The following is a 15,958-nucleotide window of genomic DNA, read 5'->3' on the forward strand; positions in this document are numbered from 1 at the left end:
GGCCCAACCTGAAAGCTTAGAGATGAGCCACCCAGGTGGAGGGTTTGGGGGGAAGCTTGGGGATAGAGAGTAAATTAGATGATGTTATATCTGAATCCTTTTAAACCCTTGACTTCAAAACAACTCTGAGCATTTGGACTCTCCATGCAGACAACATATGCTGCCGTTCTCTGTGTGTCTGGGTGTCCTTGAGGGAAGTGAGAGTTTTGATCCTCACTCTTTGAATTTTCTCATACAAGACTGGTGGCATCACATTTGGCAAGCATTTTCAAACTTTCTAAGATTCACCTCCACCAAATGAAGTGTGTTTTACTTAAAATGTTATTAAACATGGTGAATCACAGTGTTTTAGAATTAAGAAAGTATTTGTTAATAAAGTGAAGTTAGATGCCTTGCACTTTTCTCTGTCTAGAGGAATATTTATGACATAGGTTGCAAGTGACTTTATCAACCCTTCATGATTCTCTTCTGCATAACAAACAATATACAGGACAATAGGCAGTAGTAAGGACCTAAAAGTTACGAAAGATATGGATACTCTTGTAAAGGTCCTTACAATCCATAGTGTCTTAGATTTCTTAGAAGCAGAGCCTGAGACAAGGATCTTTGTCCAAGTGATTTCTCGAGGGTGAGCTCTCAGGAGAAACCTCTGAAGGAAGGAAGAAAGCAGGATGAAGCAGAAGGTAGGCAAAGATGTAGTTTCAGAAGCCTAGCTTCATCTTGAACCCATGGGAGGTTCTGGAAGGTTCTCAATTACACCAAGGTTTTCAGCCCAGAGGCAAGTGGTCTGAGCTACTAGAACCGTACTTCAGCCAGCTATTTGCCACAGGTCACCCACAGAGGCCAGTTGAGGGTGTAATCTCCCAGACAGCACCAGTTGAAGTGATTCCCATCAACCAAGGACAGACCTATGTGGAAGGTTTGCCCTTGGCAGTCAATACCTGCAGCTGCTGGGGGGATGAGTACCTCAGCCTGGAAAGGGAGATCTGGGCAGGGCAGCAACAGCAACGGCTACGCGTGGTACTAAAGGAGCCAATTCTGTCCACATGATATCCTTTCAGAGCACTTATAAAGCCACCTATTAGCAAGTGACACATAAGACAGCACAGTCTGAAAGTCTAGAGGTACAGAGTAAGTGAGTACTGAGTGTTTGCCCTGTGCTATACACTGTTATGCAATCCTTATTCCTCTCAAGATATCTATAATGTAGGTAATATTATTGCTTCTATTTCCTAGTAAACTGAGGCACAGGTAGGTTAAGTAACTTGGTCAGGGCCCCACAGCTAGCGAGTGCCAGTGAATGATCATTTCATTAGCAATAATATGGTAGGGCTTCTCTGGAACAGAGAAAATGAAATTCTAAGCCCTACCCCAAATCAACACCTCTTAGGTTGGGCTCATATTTTAACAAGTTCCTAAAGCGATTCTTATGCACACTGAGATGTCAGAGCCATTGCCAAGTGGAATATGCTTTCCAAAATGGAGAAAAGTCCTGCAAAGGACAATATCAACAGGTAAAAATCATCAGCAGAAATAGATGTTTGTGAATTTTTATAGATAGTCTGAAGGAAGTGAGAAGGAAGGTAAGAATAAAATTGAGAATGGGTTGTCGAATACCAAACAATAATTACACAGGAAGAAATAACCTTTTTGTTGTCATTTGTTTTCTTAAAATAAGAACAGAATAGCAAAAATAAAAAGTATAGGAAACACTGACTTCGGGTACCCATAGGATGTTCTTTTTACCTCTGGGCTGGCATATTTAAACATTTATCCCTAAAAATGTGCTAAACTACCTCTTTCCCAGAGAAGAACAGGCTATTATAAAATAAAGAAGGGAAATAATGTTTCCTCAGAGGTTTTCGAAATAAAAACAAGGAAATATATAAATACAAGTAAATAGGTTAATTGTTGATATATGATTAGCAAAATATTTTCATGTAGAGGTACAATGTTAAGTTGTTCTCTGAAATAGCATATAGCCTGAATATGTCTGCTTTCATAAAAATATATTATTGTAAAAATTGGACCAGACAAACAAAAGAGAAAGGGAAAGGACCAAGAGAGGAGAGATTATAAGTATGACGCCACTTGGCTACAACAAATCTTTTCCATTTCATACAGGTACCACTAGCGACTGAACCGTCTTCCTCATTGTCCATTGATCTAATTAAGGAGAAGAGATTGCTAAGAGTGTAGAAGAGTCTATTCTTTTGTGATGTACATCAGTAGATCAGACTCACTATGTCCACTTTAACTTTCTGTGTTTGCTCATTGTTGCTATCCAATTCATTGTGACAGTTACGTACAAATTCCAGCTATTGTTTGGAGAAATACTTCTAAGTAATATGCTAGTTTGTTTCTGATTAACAAAGTTGTTTGCTATATTTCTATTCTATTGGTTCATATTTTAATCCACTATTTGTAAAGAACTTATAATAACACTTTTGTAAGATTCTCTGTTAATACCAGATTATAATACTCTAGTGATTTAGGGGATTAATGGACAGTCCTCAGAATGACCTCAAACTAACTTAAATGGCATAAATCATATGGTAGAGGGCTTTGGAGTTGGAGATGAGGGTTGGAAACCCTGATTTTTACACTGTGCAAAAAACTAGGGAAAAGGCAGAGCTTTGGGTATTTAAGATTATATACTGACTAAACTGACCTCTCCCAACGAACCTACTAGCAGGTGTTTAGAGTCCAATGCTTGGTTTAATCATATTAGTGAAGATTATAAAGAAGCTTTAAAGTTCCAAGTCTAGTGTGCAGTGCTAGAATTGTTCAGAGCATTCATGAGAAATTGATTATCATAGGAAGTAAAAGAAAGAAACAGTTCACTTAGTAAGTTAAGGGCTAAGGGAAGGGTTGGCTAACATTGACTTGAATCAAGTCCAGCAATTCGAACCTATGAACTAACCTTCTACCTTTTTGGTAGGCGAAAGATGCCAGTGATCAATATTGAGGACCTGACAGAAAAGGACAAGTTGAAGATGGAAGTTGATCAGCTCAAGAAAGAAGTGACACTGGAAAGAATGCTGGTAAACTGCTGCTCTCTTTTGAATTTTATTTTAAACTAGAGATACTGTGGCCACCAGGTTATATGCCGTTGAAGGGGAGCAGAATGTGCCACCCCAAAATATGCGTCTTTGGCATAAGGATTATTTAGGCTGATTACTTTTAAGAAACATCAGCACAGGAGAAGCTCTGAACACCAGGTAAGCAGAAGTTACCCTTTTGGAAGAGACATTTACGTTTATAAGGGAAATCTCCATTTGTAAGGGTGTCTCCTGCTCAGTAAGAGAAGGATGACTCTACATCTCTTATCAATGCAGAAGGCTAGGACTTCAATCTGCTTAACAACCTTACTTGTGTTAACTATGCTTTTCCTGGTCACCTCCCATAACTGGCTCCCCCACCTCTCAACATCTTCTTTTGTCTTTAGCTGGAGATGGTATTTAAGGTGGTGTTTTGGGCTATTTTGGAGACTTACTCAGTTTTCCTGGGTATCTCCCATGTGTACAGGAGGTATACATGTTATTAAACTTATGTTTTTCTCCTGTTAATCTGCCTTTTTTTTATTACAGGGGTGTCTCAGCCAGAACCTAGAAGGGTAGAGGAAAAGTCACCTTTCCTCCCCCACACCATTCACTGAAGAGGCTCAATGTGGCTAAAAATAAATTGTTCAGATAAAATTAATTGGGGATTGGGGCCAGCCCCATGGCCTAGTGGTTAAGTTCAGTGCGCTCTGCTGCGGCAGCCAGGGTTTGGTTCCCAGGCATGGACCTATACCACTAGTCAGCAGCCAAGCTGTGGTGGGCACCCACATACAAAATAGAGGATGATTGGCAACAGATGTTAGCTCAGGGCGAATCTTCCTCAGCACAAAAAAAAAAAAAAAAGAAAAAAGAAATTAATTGTGGATTAAGAAAATTAATAATCACAATTATCTCTTGATTTAGACTCTAAATCAAGGGTCTGGAAAACTATTTTCCATGGGCCGAATCCAACCCTTAGCCTGTTTTTGTATGACCACTAAGCTAAAAATGTTTTTACATTTTTCTAGAGTTATTAAAACAAAAAGGAAGGAAAGAAAGAGAAAATGAGGAATATGAGACAGAGACCATATTTAACAAAGCAATAAAATGAAGCAATGTAAATAGGCATTTTGTTTTTACTCCTCTAAATTGATAAGCTTCTCTTTATTTGATTTATTTGATATGGTTCAAATACTTTTAGCCAAGACCTCATCCCCTTCAGCACTGTCACGGCCAGTAATGAATGAGCACATTCTATTCCTTCTTTGCTAGTAAAAATGAGTTCAAGCCCAAGAACTCACTTGTTCCCCCTATAAACATCTGACAGATGTTAGAAATGGTTACCAAGAGTTCTCTGCCATTGGAAGGAGCAGAAATGGCAAAGAAATAAAAGTTTCCACCAAACAAAATGAAGCTTGGAAAATGTAGATATATACTTTAGATCTCTTCACTTTAGGAAAGTTAGTAGAATAAAAACTCCTCCACAAGTGATAAGAGTATATTTTATATTTTTTTAAAAACTCATTTTGCTTTATCAGGCCAAAGCAAAAAAAGGAGTTTGCATTATCTTCATACTTTGCTCAAAACCCTTGCTCCCAATAAAAATTGGAATTCTGGCTTCTTTTTATGTTTATAATTGTCTCAAACTTCCCCACTGCCCTTTCCGTACAGACAAAACATCTTTTGCTGTAAAGATAAAGTTAAATCTATAAACAGCACAACAGCTTGTAATACACACCCGAAAGTTAAAATCCTTATTTTTATAAATTGGGGAAAATAAAATAAACTTTTGGGATAAAAGAGAGCTATTTTTTCTTCTTTACTTGAAACTTCCAAAAGCTGTTTTATTATTTATATACTCAGGATTGTTGTTTTGCAGGCAATTTGGTTACCTTTATGTCTATTATTCACTTGTGGCAAGTTCACCTGGGAATTTTTATTTTGGGTAAACATCACATACATCACCATCTGTCAGGTTTTTGGGTTCCTTTTCCCTATTACTCAACGTCTCCTTGCTCTTGGAAGTCAAATTAATTTAATATCAGACTGCCAAAACCACACACACACACACACACACACACACACACAGAACTTCCAGGTCCTGAACCCATAGCTCTGACGCAGGATGGCGTAATGTCATTACAGTATGGTTAAGTGGATAGATGCTGGAACCATACCCCTGGTTCAGATTCTGGCTGCACAACTTTCTCCCTGTGTAACATTCACCTAAGTTATCTAACCTACCTGTGCCTCTGTTTCTTTTTCTGGAAATGGGAATAGTAACAACATCTAATTCAGAGGGCAATTGGGAGAAATAAATGGGATAACATATATATATCTCTGAGAACAGTGCCTAGTACATAGCAAGTGCTTTCTACCATTATTATTAATTTTTAAATTATTATTGATATCTGTGAACCAGACTGGTTCATAATATGCCTCAACTCAATTTTGCTGTCGGCCCTAGTACTGTCAGAGTAAGACAACTCTTTGCATCCAGTTTCTAAAGCTGACAGATTTGCAATGACTATAAGTCAATGTAATAGGCAAAGACTAAAGACAATCTTTGTAGTAATAGCTAAAAATAGCTACCATTTGGTTGAGCATCTATTGTATGCCAAGCACTTAATGCAACCAGTGTTGCTTTTCCTATTTCACAGATGAAGTAATTAAACCTTAGATGAACTATCTAAACTAAGGATACATGCACAGCTGGTAAGTGGGCAGAGCTGAAATTCAAACCTGGGATGACCCGAATCCAATGTCCATGCTCTTGCCACCATGCCATGTAATCCCGTATTAAACTATATATACTTATGATAAGCCTCCCTGAAACAGCTTTTTTATCCCGAGAAAGATTGGCCCTGAGCTAACATCTGTGCCAATCTTCCTCTATTTTGTTTGTGGGTCGCTACCACAACATGGCCACTGACAAATGACATAGGTCCGCGCCTGGGAACCGAACCCCCGGCCGCCAAAGCAGAGTGCACCGAACTTAAACACTAGGCCATGGGGCCAGGCCTTGAAATAATTTTTAAACACATACACTCACATATGATTTTAGGTAATTTATTGCTCCTCAGATCCTCAGATCCTAGCCAGACACTGTCAAAACCAAGCCCTCACTGACTCTTGAATTAGGACAGCAATTTAAACCTCTGTGCCTGACATCTAGTTGTGGCCAAAAGAGCTGGTGTTTGGAGAAGAGGAAAAATAAATGAATGTAAATCTCAATTTTGAATTTCAAGGAGGAAAAAGAGTGAATCTAAGTTACCACATATCTCAAAAGTGTGTATAAACTCCAAGTAGCATCGTATGAAGGAGCCACCTCACCAACTCCTTGCCCCAGTTAGGAATGGTTTGTTCTTTTTTTTTTTTTTAAAGATTTTATTTACTTATTTTTCCCCCAAAGCCCCAGTACATAGTTGTCTGTCATAGCTGCACATCCTTCTAGTTGCTGTATGTGGGACGTGGCCTCAGCATGGCTGGAGGAGTGGTGCCTCGGTGCGCACCCGGGATCCGAACCCGGGCCGCCGGGAGCGGAGCACACGCACTTAACCGCTAAGCCACGGGGCCGGCCCTGGAATGGTTTGTTCTAATATGTAGATAACGAGTTTGCAAGGTTGTAAAGTAATCGTAAGTCTTATGTCTAATGTTGTTTGGAATTTGCATACAAAAATGGCATAAAGATTTTATTTAAAAAATAAACCAATAAATTAGATAACTTACGGAATGGCCACCAAATGAAGTAGTTTTGTGTTCATGTCATGAATGGTATATTAAGTGAAAATGAAACAAGTTGAAAGTTAAAAGAAATGAACAGGGGCTGGCCCAGTGGCGCAGCGGTTAGGTTCACGCATTCCACTTCCACAGCCCGGGGTTCACCAGTTCAGATCCTGGGTGTGGACCTACTCACTGCTCATCAAGCCATGCTGAGGCGGCGTCCCACATAGAAGAACTAGAAGGACCTACAACTAGGATATACAACTATGTACCAGGGGCTTTGGGGAGAAAAAGAGAAAAAAAAAGAGGAAGATTGGCAACAGGTGTTAGCTCAGGGCCAACCTTCCTCAAAAAAAACAAAACAAAAAAAAAACACACACACACCTCATTGAAGTCTCCTATTAAAAAAGAAAACAAATGAATAATTTCATCACATGTGTATATGCATGTGTATACACACACACATCTATTTATATTTACATATGTATAGAATATTGCCTCTGTCTAAAAGGTGTATTAAGGGGTACATTAACAGGTTCTGGCTGAATCCATTAAAATACTAAAGCCTGATTTTTCAGGAAGTCATTAAATGGTGCTGATAAGTGAGGAGCAAGCTCATGAACAAAACAAATGATTCAGTTCAGCAAATATTCATTTACTGAGCACGAACTAAATGCAGGCTCTGTTCTAGGTGGCTGGGATACATGTGAACAAATCAGCCAAAGGTCCCTAACCCTTTGGAGCTTACCTTCTACTACACTGTCATGATCAATCATTGTAGATGAGTTTAAAATAAAATTACATGTGTATACATCTGAGAACCCAGGAGTGGTGATAAGCCTGGAATTGAACAATTATTCATTCCTTTCCACCTTTACAAGTCACATTTTTGGAGTAAGGAAAAAGATTTAATCAATGTTCACTCTGGTGACATTCTTGGCTTGTGTTGCCAGCTGTGTCCTGATCCCTGGATCTTGTTTCCTTTAAAGAAGCTGGAGGCAGTGTCTCCTGGGAACCCTTCGCTGGAGTGTGGCCAGCTGTTTATCCTTGGCCTGGACATATCCAGGAGGATAGGGGAGGGAGCAGCTATTTCTTCTTCTCTCCTAGAAAGTACATATGCATTGGCAGAAAGCAGAATCACATTAAAAAGAACACAAAAAATCATTATAATAAATACATCCTTGGATTCTGCAATATTCCATATTAAACCAAATGAGTCATCTCTTTCTCCTTTCCTTTAAGGTATCCAAATGTTGCGAAGAAGTGAGAGATTATGTTGAAGAAAGATCTGGGGAGGATCCACTAGTAAAGGGTATCCCAGAGGACAAAAATCCCTTCAAGGAGCTCAAAGGAGGCTGTGTGATTTCATAAAGGAAAGAAAAAAATCCTTGGAATATCTTGAGCTTTCATGACAATACTAACTTTTGGTCACATATAATAATACTATTAAGCATGTACATGAATTTTTAAACTTATTAAATATAAACTTTTAATAAAAATTGGAATGTGATAATGAATAAGACTATGTTTCTCTTATTAAACATAGGGTTTAACACATAATTGACAATAAATATTAATTGACCCCTTTCTTTAACAATAATTACTGTGTTTTATGAATAAGTCTATATTATTCTGGTTGCCTGCATATAGTTAATGTTTTCTGTTTTTTCACTTCCCTTTCAATACTCATAATTGAAATTTCATGGTTAGACTTATATTTTTCCCAACCTTTCTCTTGCTTACAGAGCGAGGAAGTCTCTTAGTTTGATCCACAGAAGACCTATCTTGGCAGAATGCGTGCTGAGATTTTTGTTGTTGATATTTTGCTTTCTGTTTCCTTTTCTCTCTCATTCCCCAGTCAGTGGTGATGGTTTTAACAAAACCTCTCCCTACGTTCTTACCAATTCTGCTTGTCAATAATGACGAGACTTTTTCCTGGATTGCCAACTGGATTAAGGGTTCAGTCTGTGGTCACAGAGCGCAGTGGATTTAACCAGCAGCAGAATAAAGGTTACGAGAAGCCAGACTTCTGGCTCTGGCACTTTACTACCTAACTGACTTTGGATAAATTATGTAATCTTTCTAAATCTCAGTTTCTTCTACTGAGGGTTAGGGATAATAATGGCTCTATTCTCTTTTTCATGGGGTTTAATATTATAATAGGGTGACTATAGCACTTAGCATATTGCCTGGCACATAGTGAGACTTAATGAATGTTAACTAGTATTATTACTGGGAAAGGAACTAGACAAAATGTCCAGAATCCTTTAAGACGCATGCTGTTCCATCCTATCCCCATGAAGACTTTCACCAGTACAGTCCTTTGTTCTGTAACATGTGAGGGTGAGATGATAGACAGATAGCTACCACCTGCATCATCCTGCTAATCAGTTTCCTCCTGGCATCTTACTGGGTTTGCATGAGCCAAATCTCACCATTTCTGTGCTAATGACTAAGAGATAACTTGTCTCTGTGTCTGTGTAACAAATGACAAGAGTTAATTACCCCAACTCAGAAACTATTTTTCTTTTTAATTTTTTGTTTATTGCAGTAACATTGGTTTATAACATTGTATAAATTTCAGGTGTACATCATTATACTTCTATTTCTGCATAGATTACATCATGTTCACCACCCAAATACTAATTACAACCCATCACCACACACACGTGCTGAATTATCCCTTTCGCCCTCCTCCCTCCCCCCTTCCCCTCTGGTAACCACCAATCCAATCTCTGTCTCTATGTGTTTGTTTATTGTTGTTATTATCTACTACTTAATGAAGGAAATCATACGGTATTTTTGGATGTTAGTGTTTCCTTGTTGCTGTTTCACATTCAGTGTTATTTTTGGGTACATCAGTGATCAGAATACTCAAAAGTGCTAATTGACTGTCATCCTTTTAAAACAAGGTATGAATTATCTATTATTTGGGCTGGAAGGGAATCTAAAGGCAGTCCCAAGTTTGGCCCCCAGCACAGTGCCCTCCCTCTCTGGCCAACAGTAAATGCTCAAGAAAGATCTAGTGACTCTTGTCACTTGTCTTGTGGAATGGAGAAAATCAAAGCTCAGAGAAGTGAACTGACACATTTCTCAGGTTCAGACTCTAGATCTCTAGCTGAATGGTTAGCAACACACACTACCACATATCAAACATGCTTTGGGTATTAAGGGATTCCAGGATAAACTACTGGAGTCTCTTATTTCCTTTTGCTGTGGAGAAGCTCTTTTCCCTCTGTTTAAAATTACAAAAACCTAGAAGAAAACATAGGCAGTCAGCTTTTTGACATCAGTCTTAGCAATATATTTTGGGCCAGCCTTGTCAGCCAATGGCAACAAAAGCAAAAACAAACAAATGTGATTATAGCAAACTAAAAAGCTTTTTCACAGTGAAGAAAACCATCAACAACAAAAAAAGGCAATCTATTCAATGGGAGAAGATATTTGCAAATCATAAATCCTATAAGGGATTAATATCCAAACTATATGGAGAACTTATACAACTTGATATCAAAAAAAAATCTGATTAAAAATGGGCAGAAGGCCCAGATAGACATTTTTCCAAAGAAGACATACAGATGGCCAACAGGCACAAGAAAAGATGTTCAACATCACTAATCATCAGGGAAATGCAAATCAAAACCACAATGAGATAGCACCTCACACTTGTCAGAATGGCTATCATCAAAAAGACAACAAATAACAAGTGTTGGCAAGGATGCGGAGAAAAGGGAACCCTCGTACACTGTTGGTGGGAATGTAGGTTGGTGCAGCCACAATGCAAAACAGCATAGAGGTTTCTCAAAAAATTAAAAATAGAACTATAATATGATCCAGCAATTCCACTTTTGAGTATTTATCTGAAGGAAACAAAAACACTATTTGAAGAGATACATGCATCCCTATATTCACTGCAGCATTATTTACAATAGCCAAGATATGGAAGCAACCTGTCTCCATTGACAGAAGAATAGATAAAGGAGATGTGGTATATATACACAATGGAGTATTACCCAGCCATAAAAAAGAAGGAAATCTTGTGACAATGTGGGTGGACCTAGAGGGTATTAAGCTGAGTGAAATAAGTCAGAGAAAGATAATTACCATATGACTTCACTTATATGTGGAATCTAAAAAACAAAACAAATGAACATGCAAAACTAAACAGAAATAGACTCAGATACAGGAAACAAACTAGTAGATACCAGAGTGGGGAGGGATTGGGGGACAGGTGAAATAGGTGAAGGGAATTAAGGGGTATGAACTTCCAGTTATAAAATAAATAGGTCATGGGGATGGGGATAGTCATGGGGATACAGCATAGAGTATATAGTCAATAATATTGCTATAACTTTGTATGGTGACAGATGGTAACCAGACTTATCGTGGTGATCATTTCATAATGTATATAAATGTTGAATCACTATGATGTACACCTGAAACTAATTGGATACTGTATATCAATTATACTTCAGTAAAAAAAAGAAAATTATACAAACCCTCTCCAATTACTCCCAGCACTTCCTATCTCCTTGTCCCACTCTATTTTCCTCCATAGCACCCATCACCATCTAGCAGACTACATATTTCATTTGTTTGTTTGTTTGTGTAATTGTGGTCGGTCTCTATGGGGTTTCCATGAGCAATTGAGTGTTTATTAAGTGTTCCATATATCTTTTTTTTTTCCTGATTAAAAAAATGCAAAGGCTTGGCTATGGCATTTAGTACATATATAGTCCAAACCAACGTCTCTAGCTTTCATCTAACAACTGGAAATTGACTTTGGAGCCAGATGATTCCAAGTTAAAACCCTGGCTCATCCACTTTCAGTTGACAACTTTGGAAAAGTAACTTCAGCTCTTTGAAGCTCAGTTTTTTTCATGATAAAATGGAGGATTAGGATGGATCCTTATATGAATATTTAAAATCACTTAAATCAGAGATGAGCATATAGCAAAAACCTAATAGATGTCCTCTATTATTATAAACCCTGTAGACTTCCTGTAGTCAACAAACTTGACAATTAAATAATCCGTGACATGACACCTCATTTTTCCACCTTCTGGAATTTAGTTATACTGACCTCTCCATCTGAAGTGTCCCTCCCTCCACTCCATCTCATTTCAGCCTTTTGAAATCCTACTCCTCTTCTAAGGCTCATTAAAAACTATCTCCTCTGTCCCTCACTCCATCCCAAAAGTATTTTGTGTATCTCTTAAGTCATTTAACATTGCTTTCTCTTATTATAGTTATTATTATAGTTATATTATATTATAATTATAATAATTATTATAAAACAATATAATTGTCATAATCTCAATGTTATATTGTAAATTTCCCAAGCCAAAAGCTCTGTTCATCTCTCAAACTGCCACACCAACTAATGAATTGTCTCTACAATTTAATTGACTTGATAAGTGTTTAATTCAATTAAAAGCAGGTAAGGACAGTACGGGCATACTGGAGACATTGAGGACATTGCAGGTTCAGTTCTAGACCACAGCAATAAAGTGAATATCTCAATAAAACAAGTCACATGGGTTCCTGGTGCATATAAAAGTTATGTTTACACTATACTGTAGTCTATTAAGTGTGCAACAGCATTATGTCTTAAAAAACAATGTACATCCTTTAATTAAAAAATACTTTATTGCTAAAAAACGCTACCCATCGTCCGCATCATCTGAGCCTTCAGTGAGTCATAATCTCTTTCCTGGTGGAGGCTCCTGCCTCGATGTTGATGGCTGCTGACTGATCAGGGTGGTGGTTGCTGAAGGTTGGGGTGGCTGTGGCAATTCCTTAAAATAAGACAACATTGAAGTTTGCCACATTGATTGACTCTTCGTTTTACAAATGATTTCTCTGTAGTGTGCGATGTTGTTTGACAGCATTTTACCCACAGTAGAAAGTCTTTCAAAATTGGAGTCAATCCTCTCAAATCCTGCCACTGCTTAATCATCTAGATTTATGCAATATTCTAAATCCTTTGTTATCATTTCGACAGTCTTCACAGCTTCCTCACCAGGAGTAGATTTCATCTCAAGAAACCACTTTCTTTGCTCATCTATAAAAAGCAATCCCTCATCCGTTAAAGTTTTATCATGAGGTTAAAGCAATTCAGTCACATCTTTGGGCTCTGCTTCTAATTCTAGTTCTCTTGTTATTTCTGCTACACCTTCAATTACTTCCTCCACTGATGTCTTGGACCCCTCAAAGTTATCCATGAAGGTTGGAATCAACTTCTTCCAAACTCCTGTTAATGTTAGTATTTTGACCTCTTCCCACGAATTATGAATGTTCTTAATGGCATCTAGAATGTTGAATCTTTTCCAGAAGGTTTTCAATCTACTTTGCCCAGATCCATCAGAGGAATCACTATGGCAACTATAACGTTACAAAATATATTTCTTAAATAATGAGACTTGAAAGTCAAAATTACTCCTTGATCCATGGGCTGCAGAATAGATGCTGTGTTAGCAGGCATGAAAACAGCATTCAACTCCTTGTACATCTCCATCAGAGCTCTTGGATGACCAGGTGCATTGTCAATGAGCAGTAATATTTTGAAAAGAATCTTTTTTTCTGAGTAGTAGGTCTCAACAGTGGGCTTAAAATATCCAGTAAGCCATGTTGTAAACAGATGTGCTGTCATCCAGGATTTGCTGTGCCATTTATAGAGCACAGGCAGAGTAGATTTAGCACAATTCTTAAGGGCTCCAGGATTTTTGGAATGATAAATAAGCATTGGCTTCAACTTCAAGTCACCAGCTGCATTAGCCTCTAACAAGAGGGTCAGCCTGTCCTTTGCAACTTTGAAGCCAGGCATTGACTTCTCCTCTCTAGCTATGACAGTCCTAGATGGCATCTTCTTCCAATAGAAGGCTGTTTCATCTGCATTGAAAGTCTGTTGTCTAGCATAGCCACCTTCATTGATTATCTTAGCTAGATCTTCTGGAGGATTTGCTGCAGCTTCTACATCAGCACTTGCTGCTTCCCCTTGCACCTTTATGTTACGGAGATGGCTTCTTTCCTTAAACTTGATGAACCAACCTCTGCTAGCTTCAAACTTTTCTTCTGCAGCTTCCTCACCTCTCTCAGTCTTCATAGAATTGAAGAGAGTTAGGGCCTTGCTCTGGATTAGGCTTTGGCTTAAGGGAATGTGGTAGCTGGTTTGATCTTCCATCCAGACCACTAAAACTCTCCATATCAGCAATAAGACTATTTTGCTTTCTTGTCATTTGTGTGTTCACTGGAGTAGCACTTTTAATTTCCTTCAAGAACTTTTCCTTTTTATTCACAACTTGACTAACTGGCGCAAGAGACCTAGCTTTCAGCCTATCTTGGTTTTTGACACGCCTTCCTCACTAAGCTTAATCATTTCTAGCTTTTGATTTAAAGTGAGAGACTGTGACTCTTCCTTTCACTTGAACACTTAGAGGCCACTGTAGCATTATTAATTGGCCTAATTTCAATATTGTTGTGTCTCAGGGAATAGGGAAACTCAAGGAGAGGGAGAGGGATGGGCAAACAGCTGGTGGTGGAGCAGTTGGAACACACACAACATTTATGGATTATGTTCACCGTCTTATATGAGTGTGGATTGTGGCTCCCCAAAACAATTACAATAATAATATCAAAGACCACTGATCACAGATCACCATAACAAATATAATAATAATAAAAAAGTTTGAAGTAGTGTGAGAATTACCAAAATGTAACACAGAAACAGAGTGAACAAATGCTGTTGGAAAAATGGTGCCGATAGACTTGCTCAACGCAGGGTTGCCACAAACTTTCATTTTGTAAACAATACAATACCCACAACACGCAATAAAGCGAAGTGCAATAAAACGAGATATGCCTGTACTTTTTATATCAGATAATTCAGAATTCTTATTGGCTTAACTAATGATTAAATCAATAGTAGGGTAAAATTCCTGCTGCTTAAAAACACAGATTGTCAGCAGAATTTTGAATAAGATAAAAATCATAGGAAGGAAGTATAGAGAAAGATGGTCCAGGGAGAAGGAAATGAAATCATGACTGTCCCACAGTCTACACAGCTACAACTGGCAGTGAGTGACCTTTTTTTTTCAGAAGTTGTTATTTTAGGGTCACGGATTACTGGTTAAAGGGAATGAGGTAAGACTACAGGGAAACAAAAATGCTTCAGGCATAGTCTTAGCATTCGGCTCTTCAACACAACTTCCTGATGTTATTAGTAGAATGGGTTAAGTCCACATACTTGCTAAAATATCGCATTTTAGATACTGGCACTTGGAAGGTGTTTTGTACACACAGGTAAGTTTAGCTTTAGCAAAAAAAAAAAACAAACCCTGCTGTTACTTTAATTCAGGTTGATTTGATTTTAGCCAGATTTCAAAACAAGGCTAATATCCAACTTCTAAATTCCTAAAAGAATGTATTAACAGGAAGAAAACAGTAAACTGAGCAAAGAGAATGATGAATGATATGTGATGGAAATTAAATTCCTCTATGGACAGAACTGATAAAAGAAATTATTTTGATATCATGAATTATAAGGTTAAGGTAATCAGAGCATTGGACACAGGTCATTCTGTGACTTCACACCATCTCCATCTAGAAAAGGAATCTTATGCACATAGTTACATAGAATGGGTGAGTTCGTGAAAATTTCCATGTGATTATTATAATAAATTGAACCAAATATCAAATGAACCAAGAGTGCGCCAAACGTGTATTAAATACTTTCCTTAAGAAACCATCATTTAACTGTTTCTAAACAGTCACCATTTACTTTATAAATTTTAGAAGAGCAAAATTTGAGAGGTAACCTAGTTTGTTTACACCAACAAAACAGGCAGAGAGAATCTATGTCTTGCAAAAAATCACAAGATAAAATAAGACCAGAACCCTGGTCTTTTTTGAGTTCAAGTTAGTATTAAATCAACTCCAATATAACTGCCCTCAATATTTTCTTACAGAGTTTTCTTCATACGGATTTTTAACAACATACTTAATACATCAGAAAAATAAAGAATTGTTTTTCCTTTTTTTGCATGCCAAGGTAAATATTTCATGGTCTTTGCTCTTTTATACTTTAAAAGTGAAAATAATTACATGGTTAATTTTATTTTATTAAGCAGATTTCTTTGAAACATTTGTCAAAAGATAGTGAGCTGATAAAAGTTCCTTTCTGATTACACCCGTCA

The 15,958-nt window shown here is 37.7% G+C and overlaps 1 protein-coding gene across 1 annotated transcript; it reads left to right on the plus strand.

Annotated features, from left to right (window-relative positions):
- The first annotated feature begins 1,479 nt into the window (after positions 1-1,479).
- GNGT1 (G protein subunit gamma transducin 1) lies at positions 1,480-8,135 on the plus strand. Its single transcript, XM_004431353.2, has 3 exons — positions 1,480-1,514; positions 2,942-3,044; positions 8,007-8,135. The coding sequence occupies exons 1-3, from the start codon at positions 1,480-1,482 to the stop codon at positions 8,133-8,135; spliced, it is 267 nt and encodes an 88-aa protein (XP_004431410.2).
- Positions 8,136-15,958: the final 7,823 nt, after the last annotated feature.

This window comes from Ceratotherium simum, chromosome 1 (genome assembly GCF_057802395.1).
Source record: "Ceratotherium simum simum isolate JZ-2026a chromosome 1, ASM5780239v1, whole genome shotgun sequence".
In the NCBI taxonomy this organism is placed as follows: domain Eukaryota; kingdom Metazoa; phylum Chordata; class Mammalia; order Perissodactyla; family Rhinocerotidae; genus Ceratotherium; species Ceratotherium simum.